Below are 25,910 nucleotides of genomic sequence, written 5' to 3'. Positions count from 1 at the left end.
GTTCTAAGGGGACGGGGAGGACATCACGGAAAAAACGTAGCAGCAGCACCACAAACCCCACGCCGAGATTTCGTCTCTCTGCTGCGCTAAAACTGCGCGACGAAAGCGACCCACGACTATGCCCGGTGCGGCGTTAAAGTGCGGGACGACCACTTGACAGGCCTGGGCGAGGTCTGAGCGTTTGCCGGGAGGGGAAATACATTTCTTCATATGGGAGCATGCGGGAAATGGTTGGAGGTTGCTGCGTGTGTTCAGACGAGCGAGGCTGGGCTGAGAATCCGCTGGTGTACTGTGATGGACACGGCTGCAGCGTCGCCGTCCACCAAGGTAACGTTAGCCGCTGTTAGCGTGTCATTACCGGGCAGCTGTGGGCGGCTGACCCGGCGGCTGGAGGCAGCCAGAGGTGCTGGTTGGTCGGTAGGTTTCTAGGTAGGTCTGTCGCTGTCTACGTGCGTGTTTGTGTGTATGTTGGTGTGTGTGGGAGGGGTAGGTAGGCGTGCTGTTTGTTGTTTCCTCTCCGCACACATGATTGAACACACAGGGCCAAGCGGTGACACCAAGCCTAGATGGCGCCTTGATGGCACTTCAGGTCCGTGTGTGTGTGTGTGTGTGTGTGTGTAAGTGTGTGCACGGCTGTCTGGCCCGGTTGGATCCACAATGTAAGAGGCGTGTTTTTGCGACAAAACAGCCCCGGCGAGGCCCGCCGGTTTGGACACTGTTACCTAGAGTCCACTTGCTTTGTTACTTTAATGAGACCTGCAGAGAGAGCAGCCCACTTTCAGACCATATTTCTGAGCAGGAGCAGCCCTGTGACTGACTGCCGGACCAACTGTGGCAGCTTGGTGCAGATTTATGTCTGTCTGAGTTATCCTGTTCTCATCGGCTGCTTGATTTTGTGGAGTAGAGATAATTTTGTCTCTTAAAGTCAGTGAAAGTGTTATAAAAAAATATAATAAAGAAGGAGTAGTTAGATGCTGACACAGCAGCTTGAGTTGACAGGTGTCGTTCATTTTAGAGTTCCAAGTGGATTAAAAATGTTTTTTCAAGGTATCACTGTCAGGACAACACAACATAAGATTATGTGTAAAATGCATGAATGTTAAAAATTTCAAAAGTTCAAGGTGAATAAATAATTCTTCAGTATACATTCATGTCATAGTCGTGCATTTGCTACCAAAAACAGCACTGTTAATCTGTTCTCTGTGTGTGTCCCAGCATGCTATGGTATTGTCCAGGTGCCCACCGGCCCGTGGTTCTGTCGGAAGTGTGAGTCACAGGAGAGGGCGGCGCGCGTGGTGAGTATGATACTACACATCCATCCATTCCTGCTTTACACATCACAGTGAATGTCCCACTTGGACTAAGCTCTGCACTCTCCTGTCCTACCCTAGAGGTGTGAGCTGTGTCCCCACAAAGATGGTGCCCTCAAGAGGACGGACAGTGGAGGTAAATCTCATCCTCTGTGTCCATCTCACTCTCCTGCTGTTTTCCCTAAGTTGTCCAGCGAGTGAACGAGATAGAACAGAAGCTGCAGATTCCCACTTTATTCACAAGGATCCTTATCATGCCATTAATCCACTGCCAATCTCTCCATCAGGCTGGGCCCACGTTGTATGTGCACTCTATATCCCTGAGGTACAGTTCGCCAACGTCCTCACCATGGAGCCCATCATCCTGCAGTACGTCCCACATGAGAGATACATCAAGGTATTGTCATTAGCACACACACACACACTGCTGACTGGATAAAAGCTGTGACACATTATGAAGTGAACAGTTGTTAGTCTGCAGGACATCATCAGAGTGTGGTGCTCTGTCTCCAGCCTTAAATTAAGTAAACACAACAGAGCTTCTTTTCCTTTAGCAGACAATGGCATTGACATGAATGTGCTGATCTGAAAGTCATTAGACATGATAAGGCGCTGAAGGCCAGGTATCAAATATCAATACTTTCCAACCAAATTATGAGTGTAGCTTTGAGAAGTATCCAATATATATCTATAGATATAGATATATATTAAAAAATATATATAGACAACTTAGAGATCTTATGAAGAGATCTTATAAAATAAAAAGTGATTTTTCTGCAGAACATGTATTAAGAAGCAGGGTAGCAGTGTTGTTTTGCCAGGTGTGGCCGGGATCATGTGGGTGGAGGATGGGGATTGAAGATTAGGTTGTGTGTACAGAGTGAAGGTAAACAGGAGACAATACAAGTTCCAAAACACCAGCTATGTAAAATGTCAATTTCAAGGTAGAAATTGCAGCAAAAGATCAATCATCACTGACATGACTGGTGTACATTATCCCTAGTGCAAATAAGATGCCACACTGAGGCACTTGTTGATTGATCAATGGGGGTCACCTGAACCACGAGAGGCCCTTGAGCATACACTTATATATGAGTGCAAAAAAAAAAAATTGGCTAATGGGTCCAGTAGTATGTGAAATTAACTGCAGACAAAAACACACGCACACACAAGGTTTTCCCCACTATTATAAGGTCTAGGCTCAACACCCAAGCTGTTTTGGGCACCACCTAAGTGAAATGAAATGTAAAATCAATGTGGAGAGCAGCAAAGCAAACTAAATGACCATTTCCCAGATGTGATGGTTATTTTAAGTCCCCAGTGGATTTCCTCATCAAGTTTTATCATTAACATTTTTGCGTGTTGTTTATTTGTTATCTGTTTATGTTTTTCCAATTTTTTGCACATAATAATGGTCTTAAATGATGTGAACTTTTTTTAAATAAAAAAAAGGAATCCCTCTAAACTCCCCACCAAATACCTGCACAAAAGTCTTCCACAAACTGACACACACTCAACACCCAAGGTGTATCAGATATCGCCGTATTGGTGTTGTTCCTACAACATCATAGTTAATATAGTTCCCTCATTTCAACTTACTTCATTGAAACAGTAAGAAAATATCATCTCGAGCAAGCTGTGATGCTTGAGAGCATCATGTGTGCAAGGTCTCTCTAAGGAGACCGGGGATCAAATACTGCTTGGCACATAATATTATACTGCTCACTTACTATTTTCAGTGTCTACAGTTTTCTGTTGCTGTTTGGTTAGGTTTAGGAAAACATGGTTTGGGTTGAAATAGACCCTTTCACAACATTTAACATTTTGAAAACAATTGAAAGGATAACTTCTCCCATGTGCGTATTTTTCCTTTTTCCCAGAGTCACTAAGCTATGACATTACACAATCTTTGATTGGTCAGTTTCAATGATGCTCCTGGACCAACATTAATGATGATTTTTCAGGTACAACACCAACAAGGAGATGTCAGATCATGCCACCACCAAACTTACCAGGCTTACTCCTTGGCTGGCAGTGATAATAACCCTTTGTAGCTGTAAATTGTCTTCCCTTTATTCGCCAGCAACAGTCCCACAGAGAGAAACACATTATGAAAGATAAAGACAGAAAAATCAAAGAAACAAAGAATGACACAGGTCGCTTTAAGACATGTGGGAAACGACACAACTCTCTTTTCTCCCGTAACGGGAAAAACATTTTTGCTCCACAGCACCATCACGCTCTCCACCTACACATACAGTACGGTACAAACCCAGAAGTGAATGTGGCAAGGTCACACCCGCTCTCTGGAGGTTGTTGAAAGTCACTCCGGGAACTGTGGGAGATTTCCAGCAAAGCAGAAATAGATGAGGCAGGTTGAAGGAACAATAAAGAAGTACATTTACCACAGTTCATCACATACATGATACACTGAATAGTACTGAAGTGATTAGTTTTAAGTCAGTTAAAAGGATTTGCTGCAGTTCCTGGTTTTTATATAGGATAACTGATGGTTTCTCAAGATAAAACCGGTAATTGATTAATAAAGCAAATGGATAGAATATAGAAAAAAATCATTAGTTAGGTAGAACAAAGCATCATGAATTGATATTATCCATCTTCAAGTCTATACTTCTTGTAATCTCCATGTGTAATAAATAAACACTATGTTTTTATAAGAAACAGTTGCTTGTTTTGCCTACTCGCTGATGAAATACAACGATAAGGGGACCTCACACAGATTCTTAACATGCAGAGTAAGACCACCTATTGGAAACAGACTGAACATGTCCTTCATTGTATACACATGGTTAGACATTCTGCAATGCCTCTGAAATATTCTGCTAATGTCTTATTTTCACTTTGTAAAGGAAACTGTGGGAACCACAAACTGGTTTCAGGCTCTTATAGAGTTATCATACATCAGCTGTCTTGTAACAGTGTCTGCTTGTACCCTTTTTCCTGTCTGTGTAGTCGTTGATAGTTGTCAGAGTGTGCATAGCAGAAGTAGTGAGCATGCACCAGAGCAGGCCTTTTAAAGCAATGCACATCGCACAGAAATCAATATTTGACGCATGGACTCATTAGACTGAGCAGCCAGCCGCTGACATGCAGCCTGTTTCTAATGCGTGTGTGTGTGCATGCGCATTTGTGTGCGCATGTGTGTGCGCGTGTGCCTGCTTATAAATGTACACATGTTAGTGTTTGAGTGCCTGGTTTCATATTACTGTGTCAGCTACAGTAAATTGCATGCAGCTTTCCCCCCGTCAGAGCCATTCATCCAGATTTTTGCTGCCCACATTCCTAGACAGCGTTACAATGGACAGTGAAAACTTGAGAAGCCACTCTTCCTTTTACACGCTCGGTGTAGTTATGTCTCTGGCCTTTCATTTCATAGCCGACATCCTCTGAGGAGAACAGAGAGCTGAGTAGGATGTAGGGAGTAGAGGAAGACAGAGGGAAGGGGAGAGAAAAGGCCAAACAGAGAGGGCTGAAGCGAAAAGGTAAAGAGCCCGCTGTTCTTTTGTCCCGCACCTGTTGCTAGGCCTCTTCTGCCCCCCAGCTGAGGAAAGCTGAGGAAAAAGTACAAAAGCTCTGTGTGTGTGTGTGTGTGTGTGTGTGTGTGTGTGTGTGTGTGTTCATGTGCATGCGCACATGTGTTTGTCTGCCTGTGTGTGCTTATATGCATTTTGTGGATATGTGCTCATTTACATGTCAGTGAAGATGCTGCTTTACACAGGATGCAAGAATTCTAGCTTCTAAAATCAGTTATTTACAAAATCTTGGCTGCTCATGATGAATTGTTTTGTTGCACTTTATGATAATCCTACAAACCTAAAACCTATAAAAAATCATAGGTGACTGTGAATGTAGGGCGCAAACAAGGAAAGTAAATGTATGTTGCGTAAAGACCCTAAGGTTAAACTTGTGTTTTGAAATGCACATCTGGCCACAAGCTTCTCAGTCTTCCAGGTCATGGTAACTCTAAGTGCTGTATTGAGGCAATTGGACGTGTTTCAGGTTCTTGAAGACATTTCACCTCCCATCCAAGAGGCTTCCTCAGTTCTAACTAACTGGAGGGGAGTTGCAGGCTTTTAAACTCTGTGTGGGAGTGTCCTTACAGAGTCGTTAAGGACACCTGTGAGCTCTGAGTTTCAGAGTCGTTAGGGCCACTTGTGGGTCATTGACTTGACCGGCTTTCATGTGGGTTGCTAGGGCTAGGTGAGCCCAGGTGTGAATGGTTGTTAAGCTGTCTAGACAGGCCATAAAGACCCTGAAACTCAGAGCTCACTCTTGTCCTTAGTGGCTCTGTAAGGTCACTCCCACACATTGTTTAAAGCCTGCAACTCCCCTCCAGTTAGTTAGATCAGAGGAAGCCTCTTGGATGAGAGGGGAAATGTCTTCCAGAAACTGAAACACGTCCAGCTGCCTACGATACAGCACCTAGAATCTGGTCAACAGTTGTGCTTTACGAAGCAGTGAGCATGCATGTGTTCTGTTTGAAAGCCCCATCTGTTGTCTTGAGAAGCAAAATGTCCACATCTTTTACAGTACGGCTGCGGCTGGCCTCAAATTAAGGAGCCTTTTAACTTTCCCACACTGCAATAACTTTGGTTCACTTTAATGGCCAAATAACAAGAATGTATCAGCGTGCCCTGCTAACAGATGAAACAAGCACAGCTTTTCTTTCTTCTGAATTTTAAAACAGCAAACAGCTGTAGATTAACAAACAGCTTTGTTCATCTACAGGAAAACCTAGCATGTGTTGTTAATAATAATAATAATGATAATAATTATAATGATAATGACTGATGTATGTTCCTGTGTTCCTTTTTCTCCTATTCACTCCGTCTTTGCTGCTTCACCAGACTTGTTATATCTGTGAGGACCATGGCAGGGAGAGCAAGGCTGCCTGTGGAGCCTGCATGACCTGCAACAGACAGGGCTGCAGGCAAGCTTTTCATGTCACCTGGTAAGTGTTAAAGTGTGTATGTTTATATGTGTTTGTGGTTACGTGGAAGCGTCATTGTGATGGCCAGCAGCATCAATTACGACTTTGATTGACATGAAAGTGCTGCAGCAAAGATGTTGCAGGAATACTATGAGAAATGAACAGTTTAATGTAATATTAACCTGTGAAGGTGTCGACAGATGATCTCTATGGAAAAGCTACTAAAAATACACACAATTACACAACACGGTGTGCCTTAACCAAGACGTGACATTTGTTTAGAACACGAGTCAAGAAGTGATCTGACTTCAGATGTAAATAACAGTCCACAGTTGGCCGCCAAATGCTTTCATTCCTTGGCTTTGTGCTGTAATTCTGTGTAATTCTGGAAGATTGTGTGGCACTGATTATTGTGTGCTGTGATCTGACATCTGATCTGTTCTGTCATGATCAATTACACAAGCTCTCAGGTGACATGTTGTCAGAGTCTGTGTGTGTGTGTGTGTGTGTGTGTGTGTGTGTGTGTGTGTGTGTGTGTGTGTGTGTGTGTGTGTGTGTGTGTGCGCGCTTGCTTGTGTGTGTGTGCGCGCTTGCTTGTGTGCATGTGTGTATGCATGCTCTCCTGTTTCCCCTCCTGTCTGACCATGTGACACCCTGTGTTCAGTGCTCAGATGGCAGGTCTGCTGTGTGAGGAGGAAGGCCCAGAAGCTGACAACGTTAAATATTGCGGCTACTGCAAACATCACTACAACAAAATGGTGAGATGGACAGCAGGCTAACCAACGTGTCTTGCAGAAAACATCTAAAAAATGTTGTCTTAAAGAAAACATGATGAAAATGGCAGCTGCTACAAACATCACAGATAAATGTCTTTATCTAAAATCCTTCCTGAAATGCACTGTCAAGTGTTAACACTGCTCATTAAACATTACTACTAAACTTAACTATTGTTGTATTTGGTTGTTATTTTGACTTTAAACAGCCTGTAAAGCTGCATAGATTTCATTCATAATTGCTGTTGTTTCTGGCTCTGGTGAAGGAAGATGACGTCTCACATCTTTATCCCACCTGTAAAGCTCTGATTAGCTCAGTTGACAGTTGGGGAAACAATAGTCAATGAGCACCAGACCTGTTTGGACTCTGTAGGCAGAAGCTTCTTTAATGCATTATCTGAAAAACAAAAAGCCCAGCAGCTTCGCAGGTTTTATTTGGTCTTGAGACGATACTCACATTCTCCTTTGGTGTTTGCAGCAGAAGAAGTTACGCTCCAGTGAAAATACAAGTGGCTCCTTCACTCATCCCAGGGGGCGCTCCAGCTCTCCATCACAGGACAAACACCACCACCACAGACAGAGGAAGGTACGGTTGATGTGTGAAACTTTTAACTGCTAGTAAAGTGTTGAGTACTGAAGGTTGGCAGTGGCTGTTTGGTCGGATTTCTAGCCTTGTTTACCAGTGATGAGAACTGAAAACCAGTTCCACTGAAGAACCGGTTCCAAATTGTCCGATTCATCAGAATTGTATGCCTCCGGTCTTATCAGTTCTTTCATCAGTGCTGGAACATTCTTCTGACAGTTGCGAATTGCAAAACAATGACATTGAACTTGTGTGTCCACACTGCTGGAACAAGGAGTCATGGTGTAGAGGAAGAAATGGTCCAAAATGTGGCTTCATTTCACAAAGAATGATGTAAACAGTGCTATTTGTAATGTCTGTAAAATGCATTTCATCCATTTTATGACAACAGACTGTTGCTACAGCTAACTCTCAGGTCATAGACTGAGACTCGCCCATCAGTGTGTTGAGGATCAGAAATTGTTAAAAAAGAAAAAGTTGCGTTGATCCTGTAGGCCTGATGTTTTCACACAGAAATTGATAAAGAATCAGAAGGGAATCAATAAAGAATTGGACCGATAAGCAGAATCGAGAATGGCATTGGTATCAACAAAACCTAATCAGTTACCAGACCTAATGTGACAAGATCCAGAAGAAGATACAAGATTCATTTATTATCAATTTATAACACAAGGTTGTATAACGAAATGTAGTTTTTTATCTCCCTCATGCTACTTAGTTAACACTGAGCTAACCGTAAGTTTCACAGCCTGAGGAAAGAAGCTGCTCTGTAGTCTGGTGGTATGGCAGCAGATACATCTGTATCTGTTGTCAGATGGCAGCAGGGTGTTGGTAGTGTGGGTGTTGTTGTTTTTTCTGTTGTTGTTGATTCCCAGGAACCTTAAAACGGTTCACCTGCTCCACCTCAGCTCCACTGATGTAGACAGGGGTGTGTCTCTTTGGCTCCTTTTTTTTTCTAAAATAAACAAGCCGATGATACTTCACAATAGAGTTCCCTTGGTGTCTGGGATTGCAGTCCCAGTGGGTATGTGTGTACAGCCTGAACAAGAGGAGGCCAATTGTCTGTGAATGCGTGCATGACTGAATGTTTGTTTTTGTCTGTGTGTGAGAGTGGCTTGTGTATGCCAGTTAGTACCTGGTTTGACTCTAACCTGAGCCCGGTGTTTTCCTGTATGTTCAGAGTCATAAAGACAAGAGTCGGCAGAAAGAGCGCCACAAGAAGTCCTCGGACAGTCTGGGCTCTTCGGTGACGAGCAGCAGCATAGAAAAGGTATGAATACCAACCCGCAGACTGACTGGTGAGGGGCTGCGCACACAGTCAGGAAACATTCTGCCATGTCAAATTTAATTTCAAGTAAGTACTGTCAAAAACTAATCTTGACCTGTGTGTTTTGGCCCAGATATCCTCCGCTCACCACAGCAACAAGGACAGTGAGGGTAAGCCCAAGAAGCTGAGCTCACACAGTCATGGTCACCGCAGTAAGAAGACAGGAAGTACTGGCAAGAGCTGCTCCTCCTCCTCCTGCTCCTCCAGTCCATACACAGGTAACTACAACATGAAGAATGAAACCGGAGTGAAATGTTTTGAATGTGACATCTATATTATTGACAGCGGTGAGATTTTGACCACATCCTTGTGTTTCTCTTGGAGGTGGCTCCCTGTCTTCTGCTCAGGATTTCCATCAGTTCTCATCGTCCTCCCGCCTGGAGCGTGATCACGACCGAGGCGGCGACGACCACCACAGTGGTGAGGAGCGTAAGGAGCGTCACAGGAGGCCAGCAGTCCAGGAGGACGTGGATGAAGAGGATGATGAAAAGGAGGAGGACAAAGATGAGGAGGAGGAGGAAGAGGAGGAGGAGGAGGACAGTAAATACCACAAGCCACCAGCTTTGACTCCTGCTGATGGCCCACTGGCGGGGTCACAGGGTCAAGACAGGTCGGAAGGCAACTCGAGCCCTTTCGAGAACAAAGTCACTATTTCTACCTTTGGGTCCATCATGCGCATCACCTCCTCTTCAGGGCTGGGCAGCAGCAGCAAGATCCGGAAGATCTCCTCCTCAGGGGACTACAAACCCTCCAAGTCTCTCTGTAAACCTTCTCAACTGAGCACGCCGCCTATCCTGGAGGAGGCAGACATGGAGGACAAAGCCACGCCTACGCCTCCACCGCTGCCCAGAGAGCGGAGGCACCGCGGCAGCAAGAAGAGCAGCCATGGTCCAGGGCGTCCGAGGGGGAGCAAGAACCGAGAGCGGAGAGAGGAGGAGCATCAGCACCACCATCACCACACAGCACCTCCTCCTCCAGCGTTAACCTCCTCGCTCTACCCGAACCCGTCCGCCACCCCCCACCCCGCCTTCCCCTCCACGCTTCCGCCCACAACCATCTCTTCCTCTTCTTTCTCCTCCTCCTCTGCTGGCAGTTTTTCCACAAGCCGTGGCAACTCACTGCTCGGCTCCGGTGAGTCTAAGTCAGTGGGTGTGAGTGTGGTAGCCCTCGAGCTTCCTGTGTGTGAGAGCAAGCGTGTGTTAAAAAAAAAAAAAAAGACGCCACTATCACTATCTGTTTGCACTTTGGTGTGTTCATTTGCAAGTCGACTCTAAAGTGTTGAAATGTTTCCATTGCATATGTGCCCCGTCAGCAGCACAGCAGCAGCTTATCTGTATATCAGGACCTGTCGGTGTAGTAGAACGAGCCTCTGGAAGTCAGAGCCACGCAGGACAAATAAAGATCCTGTTACAGGGCACTGGTTTTAATACACATGGGTTTGCAATTGAGAATATTTTGTAAATCTGTCTCACAGTATTTATTTAATCTGTGCGAGACACAGATATTGTCCTAGATAGTGGTTTTTGTGTGTGCTGCACACGTCGCAGAGTGGTAGATTTTCTGCCCTACTTACAGACTGATTCTCTCGGGTACATAAACACTCTTGTTGTTTTCTTTTAGGGTCTTACAACTCCTTAGACAAAAAAATGTGGACGAAAAGTATCTTTTTCACTCATTTTAACTTTCTGATCTCTTAGGTATCTACTCCAGTCTCAAGGACCCTCTCACACTGGGCGGGGGCGTCTGCAGCACTCCTCTCTCGCTGGGTGGAGGGGTGTGTAGCACCTCCTTGTCCCTGGGAGGGGGTATGTGTAGCACCCCTCTCTCCTCAGGACTCCTTAATTCCCACGTCTCTTCACTCTCACTTCCGTCGGTCAACGCTGTTTCAAACACACAGGTAGAGAGAAAAGTTTAGGCTTTTTAAACCAGGTAGCATGAAGGTTTCAGGGTGAAATACTCTCCCTGTGTCTGGGTTCTACTTTTTGTTGTTGTGAAGCATTTTGTAACTTTGTTTAAAAAGTGCTACTGTATATAAATACAGATTATGCCACTTATTGTTGACTTCCAGGTAAAAAACAGCCAATAAACAAAACAAAAAAACAGCATGATTTTAGAGGTAAAACGATTGTTGTTGATTAGTTATTCAACAGAAAATTAATCTGAGGGATAAATTAGTCATCGTTTTTATCTTGCAGGAAAAAATGGCAAACATTTGCCGGTTCCAGCTCAACAGATGTGACGATTTACTGCTTTTCTTTTGGGGCCGTTAGTTAGATAAATCAAGGAATATGAAGACATGTTGTTGGGCTCTGGGAAATTATGACGGACATTTTTCACAATTTCCACTGACCTTTTCTAAAATGTTATTTCTTTACACGAAACAATTAATCAATAAATGAAGTAAATAATGAACAGTTAATGATTAACTGATGATCTAATGATTATTGTGGAAAGTCACAGTCAGTTGCAGCACTAGATGATTTCATATACATACTAAAATGAGTAGTCAAGTGATGAATTAATACATTTGTTATTGTAATAATTTGTTTTATAATTAATACTTTTGTGCTGCTTTTCTCTGTTCTATAACTGTGAAGACTGAATGTTTCTTTTGTCTGCATCACCATGGCCTAATATTTTATAGATGACATTTATAGATTAACTGAAAAATGATTGGCAGTATGAACCTTTTTGATAATATTGTCTATATCATCTAAGAAGTTCAACAAGTTTATTATTTATGGCAGATGTGTGTTATATTACGAGTAGACGAGGTTTACATTGCATGAGCAGAAGGCTTTTTTTTAAGCCAGCATCTTTTTGAATGGTCCAGATGATTTTCTTTGTGAGCCAGATGTTGACGTTTACTGTCTCATAGGTCCATCCAGGTTCCAGCACCTCCTATAGCCTGACCTCTTCTCAGCCTTTCGCCAGCTGTCTCTCCACAGCCCCGACACTGCCGCCACTATTGAGCCAAGCCCAGACCTCACTGCCAGGTGAGAGGAAGACAGCGTTCACAGGTCAATATGATTGTTTGCGTTGTTAAAAAACTGGAGCTAGTGTCAGAGAAGCTTTCACAAGTATAAACATAGCAAGACACAGCTATTCTTCAATTTCTTACTATCTGACAGACATTAAAAAAGTTTATATTGGTAAGGAAAGTTCATGTCTCTCTGTTCCCATTCTCAGAGTCCGACCTCGATGACTGTCGCTTCCCATGTCAGGGGAACTCGCCAAGAGAGAGTCTTTCTTCACAGTACGTCTCATTTAATCTTTTTTGGTATTTCTGATGGGAAGTGTTGGACACAATATGTGATTTATGCTGTGAAAATGAGGGAGCACATAGTAAAACACAGTTTCAGTGATGAAATATCTTCTCATCTTTCATCCATTAAATGAAACATCATTTGGACACATTTTCCCACTACTGTTGCTGTAGTCAGATCAATTTATATTTATGCAACCAGCAACAGGAAACATTTACCGAAGTGACTGCGTGGATTATAACAAGAAAAGCCAACCACAGCCACAGGGTCTTGTTGGTAGTTTCCCAGCTCGGCTGCAGCAGTGACTTCTTTCTGACTCATCGTTGCTTTTCTCCCCCTCCTCACCCAGGTCTCCGATGAGCTGTCTCCCTCTTCTGTTCGACCAGAGAGACGGGCTGGGTGCAGGAGTCAGATCCCGTCCTGAGAATGTCCCTCCAGCCAGCTCACATATTGAGCTCCTGCTGGAGAAACATGGCAATGGAGAGATGGGAGTCAACAGTAAGTGAGGCTGGAAAAAGACACACACCAGTGTTTTTTCTTGTAAAATACTGGATACTTTCATTTCCATAAGCATTTTAAAAGCCTTAAATGAAACAGTCTGAGAATGAGAAATCACTCTTTGGTTGATTTGCTCACAACTAGTGGCCATATTAAGGCTGTAACCTTGGATGAGGACTCACAAATATCTTAATTTAACAAGCAAAAACTGTTGGGAACCACTGAAATGCAAAATAAGAATACAATTTGTGAGCTGCACAAGATTATGTGTCCCTGAGACAGCAAACTGGTACTATTTCAAGATGATGAATGTACCTGTGGAAGCTGCTTAGGACAAAAAATAGCACAGTGAGAGATAGCATGCTGTTGTGGTATTTAAAGCAGCTGTAGCAGCTTTGTTTCTCACGTTCCTTCTCTAAGTTCTATTTTCTTATTCTCTTACTATTTCTACCATTGTCTGTCTTTGTACCATCGTTGCCTAACCCAAAATCAGATTTGGGCCCTCCTTTCTTCCCCTGCCACCATAATATCGCTCAACTGGGTGTGTTTTTACACAACTTAGCCTCCCATCCTTTGTAAAAGGAAAGGCCCAGGAGTCTCTATCTTAAATATGTTTATCTGTGCCCCAGGGAGAGCTTCAGACTAATGAGTGTTAACTGCTGCTCCAATCTGCAGAAATGGGAGAGAAGACTGTGTTTACTATCTGTGTGTGTGATGCCGGGAACGCTGCACAGACAGCTCCCTAAAAAATCAATCAGGGAGCATTTACAGGATGCTTGAATTCCTAGCTCAGCCCTGACAGCACGGCTTTGTCTACAGGAAGCAGTAGTTCATGACAGCACATTACTGGAGATTGAAGCCTAATTTCTTAGTTATATAGATTTACAGATTTTACAGTCTTTATTTGTTTAAATGTTTTTAAGCATGTATTTATTGTGTTTTAATTTAACAATTGTAAAATCACAAAGACACTTTAAGCAAAAGTAAAAGTCATAATGATGTTGGATTTTCCCCACAAGTACTTTAAAATGAGTTCCAGTAGCAGTTACTCTAATTGTGTAATAATGGTATCCTGTTGAATCCATCCCCCTTTAAAGCCCTTAAAGGCTCCACCTGTCGTCCACTGTTTATATCTTTTGACATATTTTTCTTGATTAGACCTTAAACCAGAATAGGACTGTGTGGGCTTGATTGATTGACATCATTGAACCTGTTATGGTGGGACAATTTAGGATTATTCTGCATAATAAATTTGATTAGTATTTTCCAGTGTAGCTCAGCACAACATCCACCCAAGCAGGAGCCTAATCAGTCTAAATGACTGAAACTATCCGTGGGGCTGCACAGGAACTTAAAGTGGACTGAAATAAAGTTCAGAGTAGCTCCCTGTGTCGACCATTGGATCGACGTGTTCCTACGCATTAGATTAGAATGAATTTATCCTGATACATACTGTAAATTAATGGGAATATAATACACCGGTTCCTCTGTCAGTTGAAGGATGTCAATGCAAACTCTAATGTGCTAATGCCTGCCTGTATCTCACTTTGTGGTGTAATGAAAATAACTTCTCATTCATTTGCTAAATGCTCATATGATAATGTAAACACGGTTTATTATAATTACAAATGTCCAGTTTGTTTATCTCCGGTGTCATTTTGATTACAGATTACTTTGACCTCCTGTAAAAGGCTCTGTATTTCGGGGCTTCTTTACATTTCATGTGCGGCTACATAAATGTTCAAGTCATCCAAACCATAATACATTTCAAGGTGCCATGAGTGGCATGAAGCGCTGCAAGGATTAGGTTATTGATTAATTAGTTTATCGAAAGAAAATTAGCAGCCAACCGCTTGTTAATTGATTAACTGTTTCAGTCATTTTTCATGCAAAAACGTCAAACATTTACTGGTTCCAGCTTCTTAAATGTGAGTCTTTGGGTTTTGGACCGTTACACAGACGGAGCAACTTGAAGATGTATTTTGTTTGCAGTTTTACTAAATGACTAAATGATTAATTGTGATAATCAGCAGATTAACAAAAAACATCTTCAGTAACAGCCCTAGCAGCAATTCAAGTATAAAACCTAGATAGAACTAAGATGAAACTATCCTGCTCTGTCCTGGTGGCTGTCATCTGTCCATCCGTGAAAGCACAAAGTTATTAGCATAGCATCCCACACTGGTACATTTAGTATATAGTGGCCCTCACTACCTTCCAATGCTTGTCATAGTCCAACTCATCTGTACACTGAAATAGCTAAATAATGGAAACAGTTCTCAGCTGAGATGCAGTCTTGCTTTGACAACGTACATCTCCTCCCTGCCTCCTCTAGTTGTGGAGATGCTACAGTCGCTCCACTCCCTGCAGCAGGAGAACCAGCGCCTCCAGGACCAGATCCTCAGCCTGACGGCCAAGAAGGAGCGGCTGCAGCTGCTCAACACAGAGCTGGCCGTGCCTTTCCCTCCACACGTTCTTTCTGCCCAGGGTTCCATGCACACCTCCGCCCAGCTCCACTTCCTGTCATCCACCCAAGGTCAGAATCGTCATCTCAACCCACTGTCAAATCAAAACCTTAGGACCCAGTTTGAATATGGTGTCATGTAGTACGCTCCCTAACTACTTTTCATCTGCATCACTCTCCCTTCCTCCCTCCCCTCACAATAGTCCACCTGCATGTAGCATTTTTAAACATCAGTGTTTTATTGTCAGGTTAGTGGTGATTCCACAGATACTATAATAGATGGCCTCTGTAGTGCAGTGTAGAGGCTGCAGGTGTTTTTAGCGATGGCCACAAACACAGTAATTATGCAGAGGATGTAATGATTTATTTATGTGAAGATGCTACATGCAGGTGTTTTTAAAGTTAGTGATAAAAACTACAGTAGTTAGTGTAATCATCTGATCTAATAGTTTTCACCTTGTGTTTGTGCCTCTTGTCTTTAGACCCCTTGAGCACCAATAAGAGTCCCCTGTCCAAAAGCTGCTTCCTGAATGACACCTCCTTTGTTACCTCATCTGAGGTGAGAAACCATAGACCCTTCTTACCCTAAACACACCGTACAAACCTTTGCAAACTGTATTAGCAAGTACATTTCTGCCTTTTATACCTCTTTGTAACATGAATCCGTGGGTTTAAACATCAGTACAGAGATGATGATAATGATAAGTGATCCTGTCTGCTACCATCACATTTACACTGAATTGATTTCACTGTAATCTGAGGTGTAAAGGCACTTAGTGCGAGCTCAATAGCTTAACTGGTGCTTCACATCTTTGTTCTAGGAGCTCCACTCTGGTAGTCCGTCCCGCAGTAGCTCCTCCCTCTCCTTCCAGAGCACTCCTCCTCCTCAGCAGAGTCCCGCCTCTTTCAGTCAGCCCATGCTGAACGGCCTAAGTCGTTTGAGTGACGGTTTGGGGACCATCAGTCAGGCCGGCAGCTCCTCTCTGCCTGTGGTGGGTGGGCTCATGGCGTCCCTCGCAGGAAGTTCTCAGCTGAATATGAACGGTGTGCTGGGCAGTCTGAACGGAGTGATCCAGTCTCCTGTGCAGAACGCCCCTCAGCCCACACTTCCCGCTCTGCGCCCCCAGCCTCCACCTCTCAACCCCCAGGCACTAGCACAGGGCTTCCAGCTTCCCAAGAGTGTCAGCCCGTACGTACCCAGTCTGTCTGTAAAGCAGTTGAAGAAGAAATCTTTAAGACAAATAGTTGTTTTGTTTAAAGGCAATGACATCATGTCAGCCAGCTAAAGCAGGGATAAGTCTCTGATGGCTGTGTGTTTGTGTGTTGTCCGGTGTGTAATGTTTCTGTGTTGTTTCTTGTATTTCAGGTCTTCACTCCTGTCCGAGCAGCAGAAGCAGCTTCTTCTGGAGCAGCAGCAGCAACAGCAGCAGCTCCAGCAGTTCCTAACCTCACAGAACTTCACTCCTGTAATGACACTCTAGCACTTCTTCTCACCTACAACTTCACAATGTACATTTTCAGATACGATCTCCTGTAATTTTCTCCTTTGAGAGAGACCAAAATCATTTTTATCTTTCTCTATGTCTTTATGTTTAGATCTTGTGACTGCATTTCATTTTCATACTACTCAGGAAGATGAGACACACACTTGTTTCTTGGGCAAAAAATGTAAACATCCATCGAAATGATTTAATTTTAGAAGACAGCTTCTTCACGTTGTTTTGTTTTTCTTCACTACATTTGTTGTTACATTTGTGAAAGTTGTGTCATATGACTAGTACTGATACCATTTTTATTTCTTGTACATGGAGCACAGTCTACCAACTGAGCTACGGAAGCGCCCTGTGATATCACTTTTAATGAGCAGAAATAATCTCTTAACTTACAGACTCACCTTCTCAGTCTTGTAGGGAAGTCAAACAGGTTTTGTTTATAGACCTCAATCACGGTGGACAGTTAAGGTTTACTCCATTGTAAAATCTTCTCTTATTATAGATAGAATTTAACATTTGTCAAAATCGCTTTTATTTTTTCGGCTGGAGCCCTGGGGTCAATGTGAGATTGCTAGGCAACCAATGGAGACTTCAGTAAGTTACTGTGCCCCACCAAAAACTAGTCCCTGATCCTCAGTACGGAGTAAATAAATACAATATAAAGTATTAAAAACGTATTTTTAAAAAAAAATAGTATATTTCCCAAACTGTTCCAATTCAAATAACTAGAAACAAGGGTCATTTGTCTGATACTTCAGTAGTGACCTGCCTTATTTTGTTTTGCTTCAAGATACTTACTGTCATTAGTGGTAGACAACAGATAAGGATGTGACACTTAGAATAACAAGTATAATGGTGAAATAACAATACATAAGATATGAAATATTGTTGATTAATAGCAATGACAATTGCTTCAAAGATGAATATGGGGAAACCAGTATATAGTAGTGTGTGATTAACTAGCTGTTGAGGTTTAGAGTCACTGTGTGACTCTTTCTCAACAACAGAAACCAGCCACCATGAATGATCCTATTTGACTTGCAAACTGGTAAATGTCTGGTGGAGTCTGGAATCAACCACACACTGTGGACATCCAGTCTAGAGCTAGTATCTTTCCTTTGTGACTGTGGGGTTTATGTGTGATTGTGTTATGGCACATTGAGAACACCTGTAAACCTGTGTTGAAACAGTTGAGAAGGATACAACATTGTTAACCCAAGAAATGTTTGACTTGTTCAGCTGCTTTCAGAGCAGCAGAAGTTTTGGACCAGTTATTGATGGACTTAAACAAACATGTCACATGTCAAGGAGAAGAAATGCTGCCTTTTACTGATTAAGATTATTTCATATTTAACCTCCAATTTTGTAAGTTAACCAATGTGTTGTATGTATGTAACTTTTGCAAAACTTATGAAACTTATGAAATATGCCTACTGAGCTCAGAGTTGAGTCTCCCAATTGTCTGAGTTGAAGATCACAGGTGTCCTCAACATCTCATAAAATCACTGTCTCCCCCCCTGACTCGACCAGGAGCAGCAAGTGGTGGTGTGCCAGATGCTGCAGCAGCAGAGACAGAGGGAGCTACAGCGCCTCACGCTGACGGGAGCACTCACCTCCACCCCAAACTCACCAATGATCGCCCAGTCACCCAACCTGCTGTCCTCAGCCACAGCCTCACCCCTGCAGGGCGGCCAGGGCGGCAGCCTCTTTGGCCTGCAGGACAGTGCACTTCACAAGCCCGGGGTGAGCAACACCGCTAGATTTCTCACGCTGATTGTATATGTTTTCAGTTTAAGAAGTGTGAGAAACATTGTGTGATTTGCTTTGCTTTCAGGCTGCAGGAGAAAAGGGTGGAGACAAGAATGGGTGATGTTTGTTGATTCCACAGGAGCAGCTCAAATGAAGATGTCGGGCATCGTCAACATACATGACTTTTGAACGTCTTTCCTCCTCTGTCATGTTTATCTTACACCCTCTTTTATGAATGTATAACAGGATGGACTTAAACGTCAAGGTGAAGTTTTTCGTGTTTTGGAATTCTTTATATCAGAGGTTCTTCTCATAGGTTTTTGTGTAGGCAGCTTTCAGAGAACATGAATACAATGGTCTCTTCTTAAATTGCACTAATTTGTTAGCTAGACCAATGAGGCTGCTTCTGAAGGCAGAGTTCCTGCTCAGCCCTGCAGGTGCTGTGTAGGCTTCTGGGTTGAAGTGTGTACTCAAGGTCAGACTGTGTTGTCTCTGACTTCTCAAGCACTGACCGTTCATGATTTCCCTCCATGGCTTGTTTCCATTCAGTCAGAGAGAATCACAGGCTTCTGCCACTTCTTGCAACCTCAACTGTCTTCCTTGATATTTTGTCTTCCCTTTGTGTTCACCCCACCCAAATTTCATCCAGATCTTCTATATGTTGCATTTTTCTCACATGCACTTATTATGTAAAGGATAAGTAAACTGTCATTTTTGATGTGTGGTTAGTGGCATTTCAACATGAAGCTAGTTATTACCTCAAATCTTTGTGCCGCCTATTTTCCATTGTTGAAATTTTGTGCTGACTCATTACCGCAATAGCCTTCACTGGATATAAATGCCCACCAAAAACCTTGGTCTCAACTCAAAGGTATTAACTCATGTAGATGTAAAATGGCACAGAACCCACATGTTCAAAATGGCGCTATCGTCCACTAGAGACTGGCATCAACGTCAACGTTGAGCACCAGATTTTATTCAAAACCACCATGAGAGTTTCTAAATACTTTTATATCCTTCCAGTTGCTATCGAGATTAAGCAGATGAAACCAAACATTTGGAAATTGTAAGAAATTAATTGTGTTTTCCTAAACAAGTGAGCACTTTGCATGTTAGTAGCTAACAGAGCAAATTAGCCATCAGCATAGTACCTTATAAAGGATGCTTGGTACTAACTAGGCCACTAGGGACTGAAAGATTATTGATTCATGTGAATATTTTGCACTCCTCCTCCTCCTGAAGTGTCATTTTTTGTGTTTCATATATAGCTATTCTTTTCATGTTCACCAACTAGTTGTTCTTTTAGCAATACTGGATAGATAATGCCTTAATGATGTTAGATTTACAGAGGAAACCATGAGCCCAAAGGCTCACTCTCTTCTCGTCTTTCTTTGATAGTGTTTTTTATCCGGGGTACATGGAAGGTTACATTAGTAAAGAGAAAGCACTCTTCCTAAACCCATTTATACTTTTGATAGCTGACTGATGATTTCAAAAGATGAAATGTGTGAATAAGCGTATAGTGGTAACTGAAGTGTCAAATCCTTTTCTATTGTAATTTTTGTGTTCAGATGCAATGTTCTTTAGTTGTTTGTGCTTCAGAGAACTGAGAAACAAGGACTTGTTGAGAATCTTACAGTGAAGCCTGCACAGTGGTGTCATAGGAGACGGCTGGGGACGGCCATGTTGTAAACTATTATTAAAGTGCTGTCGCGGCAGTGTATGATACATAGTGTAGCTGTTATCAGCTGAGCAGACCGTGAATTGCCAATGTTGTTAGTGATGGCCTTTACTGCAGGCCTGAACCCAGACTTGAGCCAACGTAGAGACGATGATAAGCTCCTCTTTCCTTCCACTCCACTTTATCAAACAATGTATCTGTTGGGCTCAGTCTTAGTTCTCAGAACAATGGCCACTCACAAAAAAGTGAATCTTTTATCATGTTTTCTCCTGTGTTCTTTAACAATATTGTCATAGGCCTTTTAAAATATTTTCTCACGTGTGTTTGCAATCTTGAACATGATCTCCCTTACATGTGATATCTTGAGTGCTAGGTCATTTTGTTAGCAGCTAATGTAGACGTCAGAAAGGAACTTCAAGCAGCTCACTAATCGGTGATAAATACTGTAGCAATGACAGAAGGAGAATGTTGATTATGTTGATATAGACATGAGCCAACGCGTTGACATGACTCCAAGTGGGAGTTCTGCAATTTACCAAGTATGTCTTTATTATGTAAGTCCAAACACAACCACGTCCAAGAGATTGACTGACGAGTGCGAAGGATTTTTGAAGCGGTTTCTTTCTCATGTTGCACTGGGGCGCTTTGGGCCCAATTGTAAATCGTTTTTTAGTACCTTTTTCAATTTTGTTGGAATACAAGTTGTATACTTTAATATGTTTGTGTAAAAACACATACATTCTTTTAAGCTTTGAAGTTTGGGTAACCAAGATAATCCATGTTCTTAATGTCGTACTGTGTATCTTTTATGTGTTACAACATTTAAGCACCTGGCTCTGAATGAGGTTTGATGGAACGCGAGTTACCTATTGGGATATGAATTGCATGAAATGCAGTGAGGTCTTTCAAATGTATTGCTAAATACCAAGTAATAACTATGCATCATTTTAAATGCATTGTTCCCTGAAAAAAAAAGAAATTAAATTAAATGAGCACTGAATTTTAAAAAGGACAAGCATGTTGTCATTGTACAGTGTATTTGTTTGAGAGAATTGATCAAGACGAATTTGACAATATTCAGATTAAAAGCCCTGTAAAGTATTTTGATATTTTTGTGTGTAAAATTAAAAGGATGGATTAAGACAACTTTTTTTGTCAATAAATGTATTTTACTGAGTTGTTACATTTTCTTTTGAGTGTTCAATCACTTATTTGTTAGTGGTCCAAAGTGGGAATGAGTTCCTAACTTTTCATTGACAAGTGACTGACATACAGCAACTAGCTTTGTCTGGGCCTGATTTCAGCTGAATTAAAATATATTTAACTTCACTTACACAAACTAATATAAGAAGCAACATTTTCTGAAAATATTATTTTGTTTGTCTTTTTTGTTTTCTATCAAGAAAATATATTCATTAAAATCTCAACTTCTGGTGACGTGTAAGTAATGTTTTAAACAATGTTCCCACATATCCAAATAGTTTCCCCATTTTAGTTTTACATTATTATTACAAACTTTATTGTGACTTTATCCTAGCATTTTATAGTTTTGTACTTCATCACAATGAGTCAAGAATACTGTGATCATTTTCTAACCAGCTGTGGTGTTAAGAGGCTTGAAACAGGTCCAAGGGTACATAAAGTTTTTTCAGGTAACACCTTGTATCAGGGCAGCCATTTTAAATATGTAGCAATTAACTAGCTTTATTAATATTTAACAAATCATTTACCAATGATATATATATGTTAGCACCATTAAAATGACAACTTTTGAGTTGTCAGGTTATGAAAAGTCCCTTTAGCTGGGCCTGTTTTCAAGATTAATTTAATTGCCATTATGCAATACAAGATTGTATAGGCATAATGACATTTCTGTTGTAATTCCATAAGCTACATACACACAGAGTGGACGATGAGTTCAGCAGTCTCTCAGTCTGAGACAAGAAGCTGCTCTGTAGGCTGGTGGTGCAGCAGTGGGTACTGCTGTATCTCTTGCCAGAGGCAAATTTCAAATAACACCGGACAACACACAAACACACAGCCATCAGAGACTTATCCCTGCTTTAGCTGGCTGACATGATGTCATTGCCTTTAAACAATACTATGTTCAAATAATAAATAATTATATATGGTTAATGGTTTAATAGACTTATTAATAGATGATAACTGCATTTTTATCAGATATGTTAACATGTGTTCTTGAATGGCTTCTGTGATCTATATTAGTAAGTTATATATGTTAACCACCAATAAAGCCATTAACCATTAATCACAACTTATAAACTCTTATGAAGGTTGCCTTATTAGAAGGTTCTTGGTAAATGGTCTTTGCTTTGCTTTGGGTCAGTGCTGTCCCAGTCTGCAGACCAGTCACATTCATTCACACACACATCCATACACTGATGGCAGAGGCTGCCGTGGATGGTGCCGACTGCCCATCAGGAGCCATTTGGGGTTCAGTATCTTGCTCAAGGGTACTTCGTCATGCAGCCGGGGATTCGAACCAGCGACCTTCCGATTACTGGACGTTTTTTTGCCGTGTCTCCTCTACAGTTGGACACAGTGAATCATGCCTTTAAATGTACATGCAAGAGTGAGTCACAGGAGCGTGAGTCACTCGTTTAGGTCTGAAGAGGAAGAGGAGGAGCGGGCTGCACAATTACGAAGGAGTGGCGTCAGTGCGCGAGCTGTTTACACTCATAAACCAATCACCTGTCTGCCACACAGAGGCCATGTTGTAAACTTCACCCGGAATCCGTCCAAGTTTTCCTGAGGCGACCAGGAGCCGGGATTCCCTCCTGAGTGTACAACCGGCACTTTTACGACTTCGTGCGCCTCAACTCGACAAAATGAGCGCGAGCATGTTCGTGGTCGCGGTGCGGAGAGGATGTGTGCAGACCTTCAGACGACCTCAACTGGTCCCGGCTGTCGCCTCTTCGATGGTGAGCCCGCTAAAAGTATTTTCTTTCATTATTACCTCTAGTTGACTTTCCTGTAACATTTACTCTGAGAGGAGTTTCAGAGTGCTGAGTCATGGAGCTACACTGCACCTCTATATGTTCCTCTCTGTGTAAACACAGCAGCTCACACACCCTCCTGCACTCACCTTTACCTCTGATGTTCTCTTTGTTTCTTTAAAGCCTGCAGCCATGATAGAGGACAGCTGCCAGGCCTGGCCATTTCATTTTAGGTTATCAGTGATCTGCACATTCATAAGATCATGGTCAGCTGGTGTTCTAAATTACATGTGTATCTATTAATTATTTTGTGTTAGTGAATCAGTAAACCTCAACATTGTCCATGAACTATGTATTCTCATACTTAAAAACACCACAGTATGTTTCTAATGTACCTGGTGCTCTGTGTCACATGGTTCATTTGGTCTGCAGGTCCAGTGCTGCCTGCAGTCCACCCAGGCTGTCCCTGCAGCACGGCTGCCCTACAGAGTGAAGGTGTCTGCTGGGAAACGCTACGCCTGGTGTGCCTGTGGACACAGCAAGAAACAGGTGAGTGTGTGCAAGCGTGTTGGGGTTCAGCTTTCAGAGGCACCTGGGCTGAAAGGAGGATGTCGCAGGTCATTTACTGCTGTCTGTGTCGTGTTTACATTCCCGCCGGCTGGAAAACTGCCGTCTGAGAGGCAGTAAGATCAGTTTCTGTGCAGTCAAACCCAGTTCAAATAATGTATTTGTTGTTGTCAACTCTGGGATATAAAATCACGTTGGAATAATCAAGTAATATGCTAAATTGTCTTTAAAGCTGCTACAAGGAACTTTAATTTCTGTTGATTCTGGTGAAGTTAACTTAATATCAAAATATTCATCTCAGTCGGACGTCTTTGATATTACTTTTCTCATTGATATCTTTCATACTTTCAGAAATATTCAGTGCTTTCCCATTGAAAATAAATGGCGCATTGTTAAAAAATCCCACATTTTCACACCTTTTCACACCTTTTCAAACATTTTCAAAACATAACTACTCATTCAGGCTTCCAGTTAGAAACTCCACTCAAATTTAGAAATATTCCACAATTTCTCTTAATTCAAGGTGTGTTTCATCTTTCAAATCCCATTAAAACTTTTCAAGATATTCAACTTTCTTTCAAGCTTAGTCTTAGCTTCATTTTAATGGAAGTCAATTAGAAATGCCTTCAACCCCACTCATTTTCAAACTTTCACATAGAAACCCCATTCAAACTATCAATTCAACTTTTTCATATCATTCATACTTTTAGCACAGTGACAGTTCAAATATTCATAATTTTTTTGCCATTTTCATATTTTTACAGTGGTGTGTATGGGGCAGAATGTTGACAGCCAGTGTGGAGGACTCAACTGAAAAAAAAGTCTAAAAACCTTGTCTTTAACTCGCTCCTATTCCCACAATGTTTACTTCACCTACATGATTTAAACATCGATACGTGCTGGTGGCAGCAGTGTGCCTCTGGAAGTAAACGGACCAACACTTTCTGCTCAGTGGGCTTTTAAATGATGAGCTGTCCGATGAATCTGCAAGGAAAAATATCTGGAGGCATGCAAACACATCTACCTTTCCTTACTGCTCCACTGGCCACATTTTTGACAATAAACATGCAAAAAAATTCACAGTGTGCTCAGCAGACTCTCATAATTTCTACCATATCATCATTCAAGTGATAGCAGTTACTGTCTTTCAGGTAGAAGCATGATAATGTGAGGTGAGCCTCTGATAAAATCTCGATAAAATCCATTTTCTCAGTCAAAGTTACCACTACCAACTTAGTTACCATCACCATGGCAACCTTTGATTCCATCTGGGGAGCTGAGACAGATTTATCAGTGAGTGCAGTTTAACACACACACAGTGGCATACTCTTTAGATGCAATTTGAAAAATGTTAAAGCCACCAATTCAGTTTGGCGTTAACCTTAAAATATTCCACATTTTTCATGTATTCTTGGCACTATTCAAAGATTTTACAGCCAGCAATGCACATTTGGTGTCGACTTTTCAACAGCCAGCATTCACAACCACGTTTTTCACTTGCCTTCTCTAGTTTACTTACGAAGTTCATATAGAGGCATCAGTATTAGATTGTGACTGTTTCTGAACCAGTTCAAAGTTCCTTGTAGTATCATTAAAATATTGAATACCAATCTGGCATCAGGTTTTTAAAAAATAAAGTTAATATGAAGTGAAGATGATTTTACGGTCCGTGTCCTCACACTTTTTTTCCCTCTCTCTCTCTCTCTCTCTCTCTCTCTCTCTCTCTCTCTCAGCCTTTCTGTGACGGAGCTCACAAGGCAAAAGCTCCAAGCATCACTCCTCTACGCTTCACCCCTGAGAAGGACAGGACGGTCATGCTGTGTGCCTGTAAGGCAACCAAAAACGCGCCGTACTGTGATGGCACACACTTTAAAGTCATCTTTCAGGATATAGTGAAGTCGGTGAAAGGCGTCTTTAAATGAACAACATTGGAGATGTCTGCACTGGGAGGCCAAGGAGCAATAACTGTAATCTAATCAAAAGTGATTTAATGGTGTATCTTGGTAAGCATAAAGCCTGACACACCCTCCATCATTCAACTTTGGTACTGCTGCTTTTTGCTGATAAGATCGTAGGTGCAATTGAGAACAACTGACGTGGTCATTTAATTCATCAGTGATCTGCAAATTCACAAAGCTTCCATTCCATTGACAATAACATACAGTACATTATTTGCTTGCCTTTGATTGAATCACAGTTTTTTTTGTTTTTCTGTTTTTTTAGGTATATATGATTTTGTAACGCATGTTCATATACAAATGGAAAAACCATTAAAAAATGCTTGAAAAACA

General features: G+C 42.0%; 2 protein-coding genes and 1 long non-coding RNA gene across 4 annotated transcripts; 2 read left to right on the top strand and 1 right to left on the bottom strand.

Moving 5' to 3' along the window:
- Nucleotides 1-21,271, top strand: LOC311270967 (protein AF-17-like). 2 transcript variants are annotated; one of them, XM_084376260.1, is made up of 20 exons: nt 1-327; nt 1,216-1,295; nt 1,392-1,446; nt 1,598-1,707; nt 6,179-6,282; nt 6,926-7,019; nt 7,513-7,620; nt 8,798-8,887; nt 9,018-9,162; nt 9,269-10,075; nt 10,642-10,841; nt 11,823-11,940; nt 12,134-12,200; nt 12,560-12,708; nt 15,044-15,244; nt 15,655-15,731; nt 15,994-16,361; nt 16,539-16,638; nt 18,196-18,408; nt 18,500-21,271. In XM_084376260.1, exons 1-20 carry the CDS (start codon nt 219-221, stop codon nt 18,533-18,535), a joined length of 3,231 nt encoding a protein of 1,076 aa, XP_084232386.1. In that variant the 5' UTR covers nt 1-218; the 3' UTR covers nt 18,536-21,271. The 2 variants fall into 2 exon arrangements, with proteins under 2 accessions (XP_084232386.1, XP_084232385.1); XM_084376259.1 differs by having other exon boundaries at nt 11,823-11,964.
- LOC311270989 lies at nt 11,851-24,832 on the bottom strand. The gene is made up of 4 exons (XR_014624330.1): nt 24,497-24,832; nt 23,448-23,579; nt 12,556-12,671; nt 11,851-11,933 (listed from the first exon to the last, which is right to left on the bottom strand). It is a non-coding gene; the product is annotated as an uncharacterized lncRNA (long non-coding RNA).
- LOC311270980 (uncharacterized protein) lies at nt 22,644-25,910 on the top strand. The gene is made up of 3 exons (XM_084376282.1): nt 22,644-23,037; nt 23,485-23,601; nt 25,353-25,910. Exons 1-3 carry the CDS (start codon nt 22,945-22,947, stop codon nt 25,539-25,541), a joined length of 399 nt encoding a protein of 132 aa, XP_084232408.1. The 5' UTR covers nt 22,644-22,944; the 3' UTR covers nt 25,542-25,910.

The sequence above is a fragment of the Pagrus pagrus genome, assembly GCF_965226575.1.
Source record: "Pagrus pagrus genome assembly, chromosome: 2".
NCBI classification, from domain to species: Eukaryota; Metazoa; Chordata; class Actinopteri; order Spariformes; family Sparidae; genus Pagrus; species Pagrus pagrus.
This window is presented reverse-complemented; position numbering and strand designations above follow the sequence as displayed.

Excerpts from the sequence above, each read along its gene's own strand:
- LOC311270980 (XM_084376282.1), top strand. The coding sequence starts at position 22,945 with ATGAGCGCGAGCATGTTCGTGGTCGCGGTGCGGAGAGGATGTGTGCAG. Across the intron at positions 23,038-23,484 it reads CGGCTGTCGCCTCTTCGATG|GTCCAGTGCTGCCTGCAGTC; the intron begins GTGAGCCCGCTA and ends TTTGGTCTGCAG. Across the intron at positions 23,602-25,352 it reads GTGGACACAGCAAGAAACAG|CCTTTCTGTGACGGAGCTCA; the intron begins GTGAGTGTGTGC and ends TCTCTCTCTCAG.
- LOC311270967 (XM_084376259.1), top strand. The coding sequence starts at position 219 with ATGCGGGAAATGGTTGGAGGTTGCTGCGTGTGTTCAGACGAGCGAGGC. Across the intron at positions 328-1,215 it reads CAGCGTCGCCGTCCACCAAG|CATGCTATGGTATTGTCCAG; the intron begins GTAACGTTAGCC and ends TGTGTGTCCCAG. Across the intron at positions 16,639-18,195 it reads CCTCACAGAACTTCACTCCT|GAGCAGCAAGTGGTGGTGTG; the intron begins GTAATGACACTC and ends TGACTCGACCAG.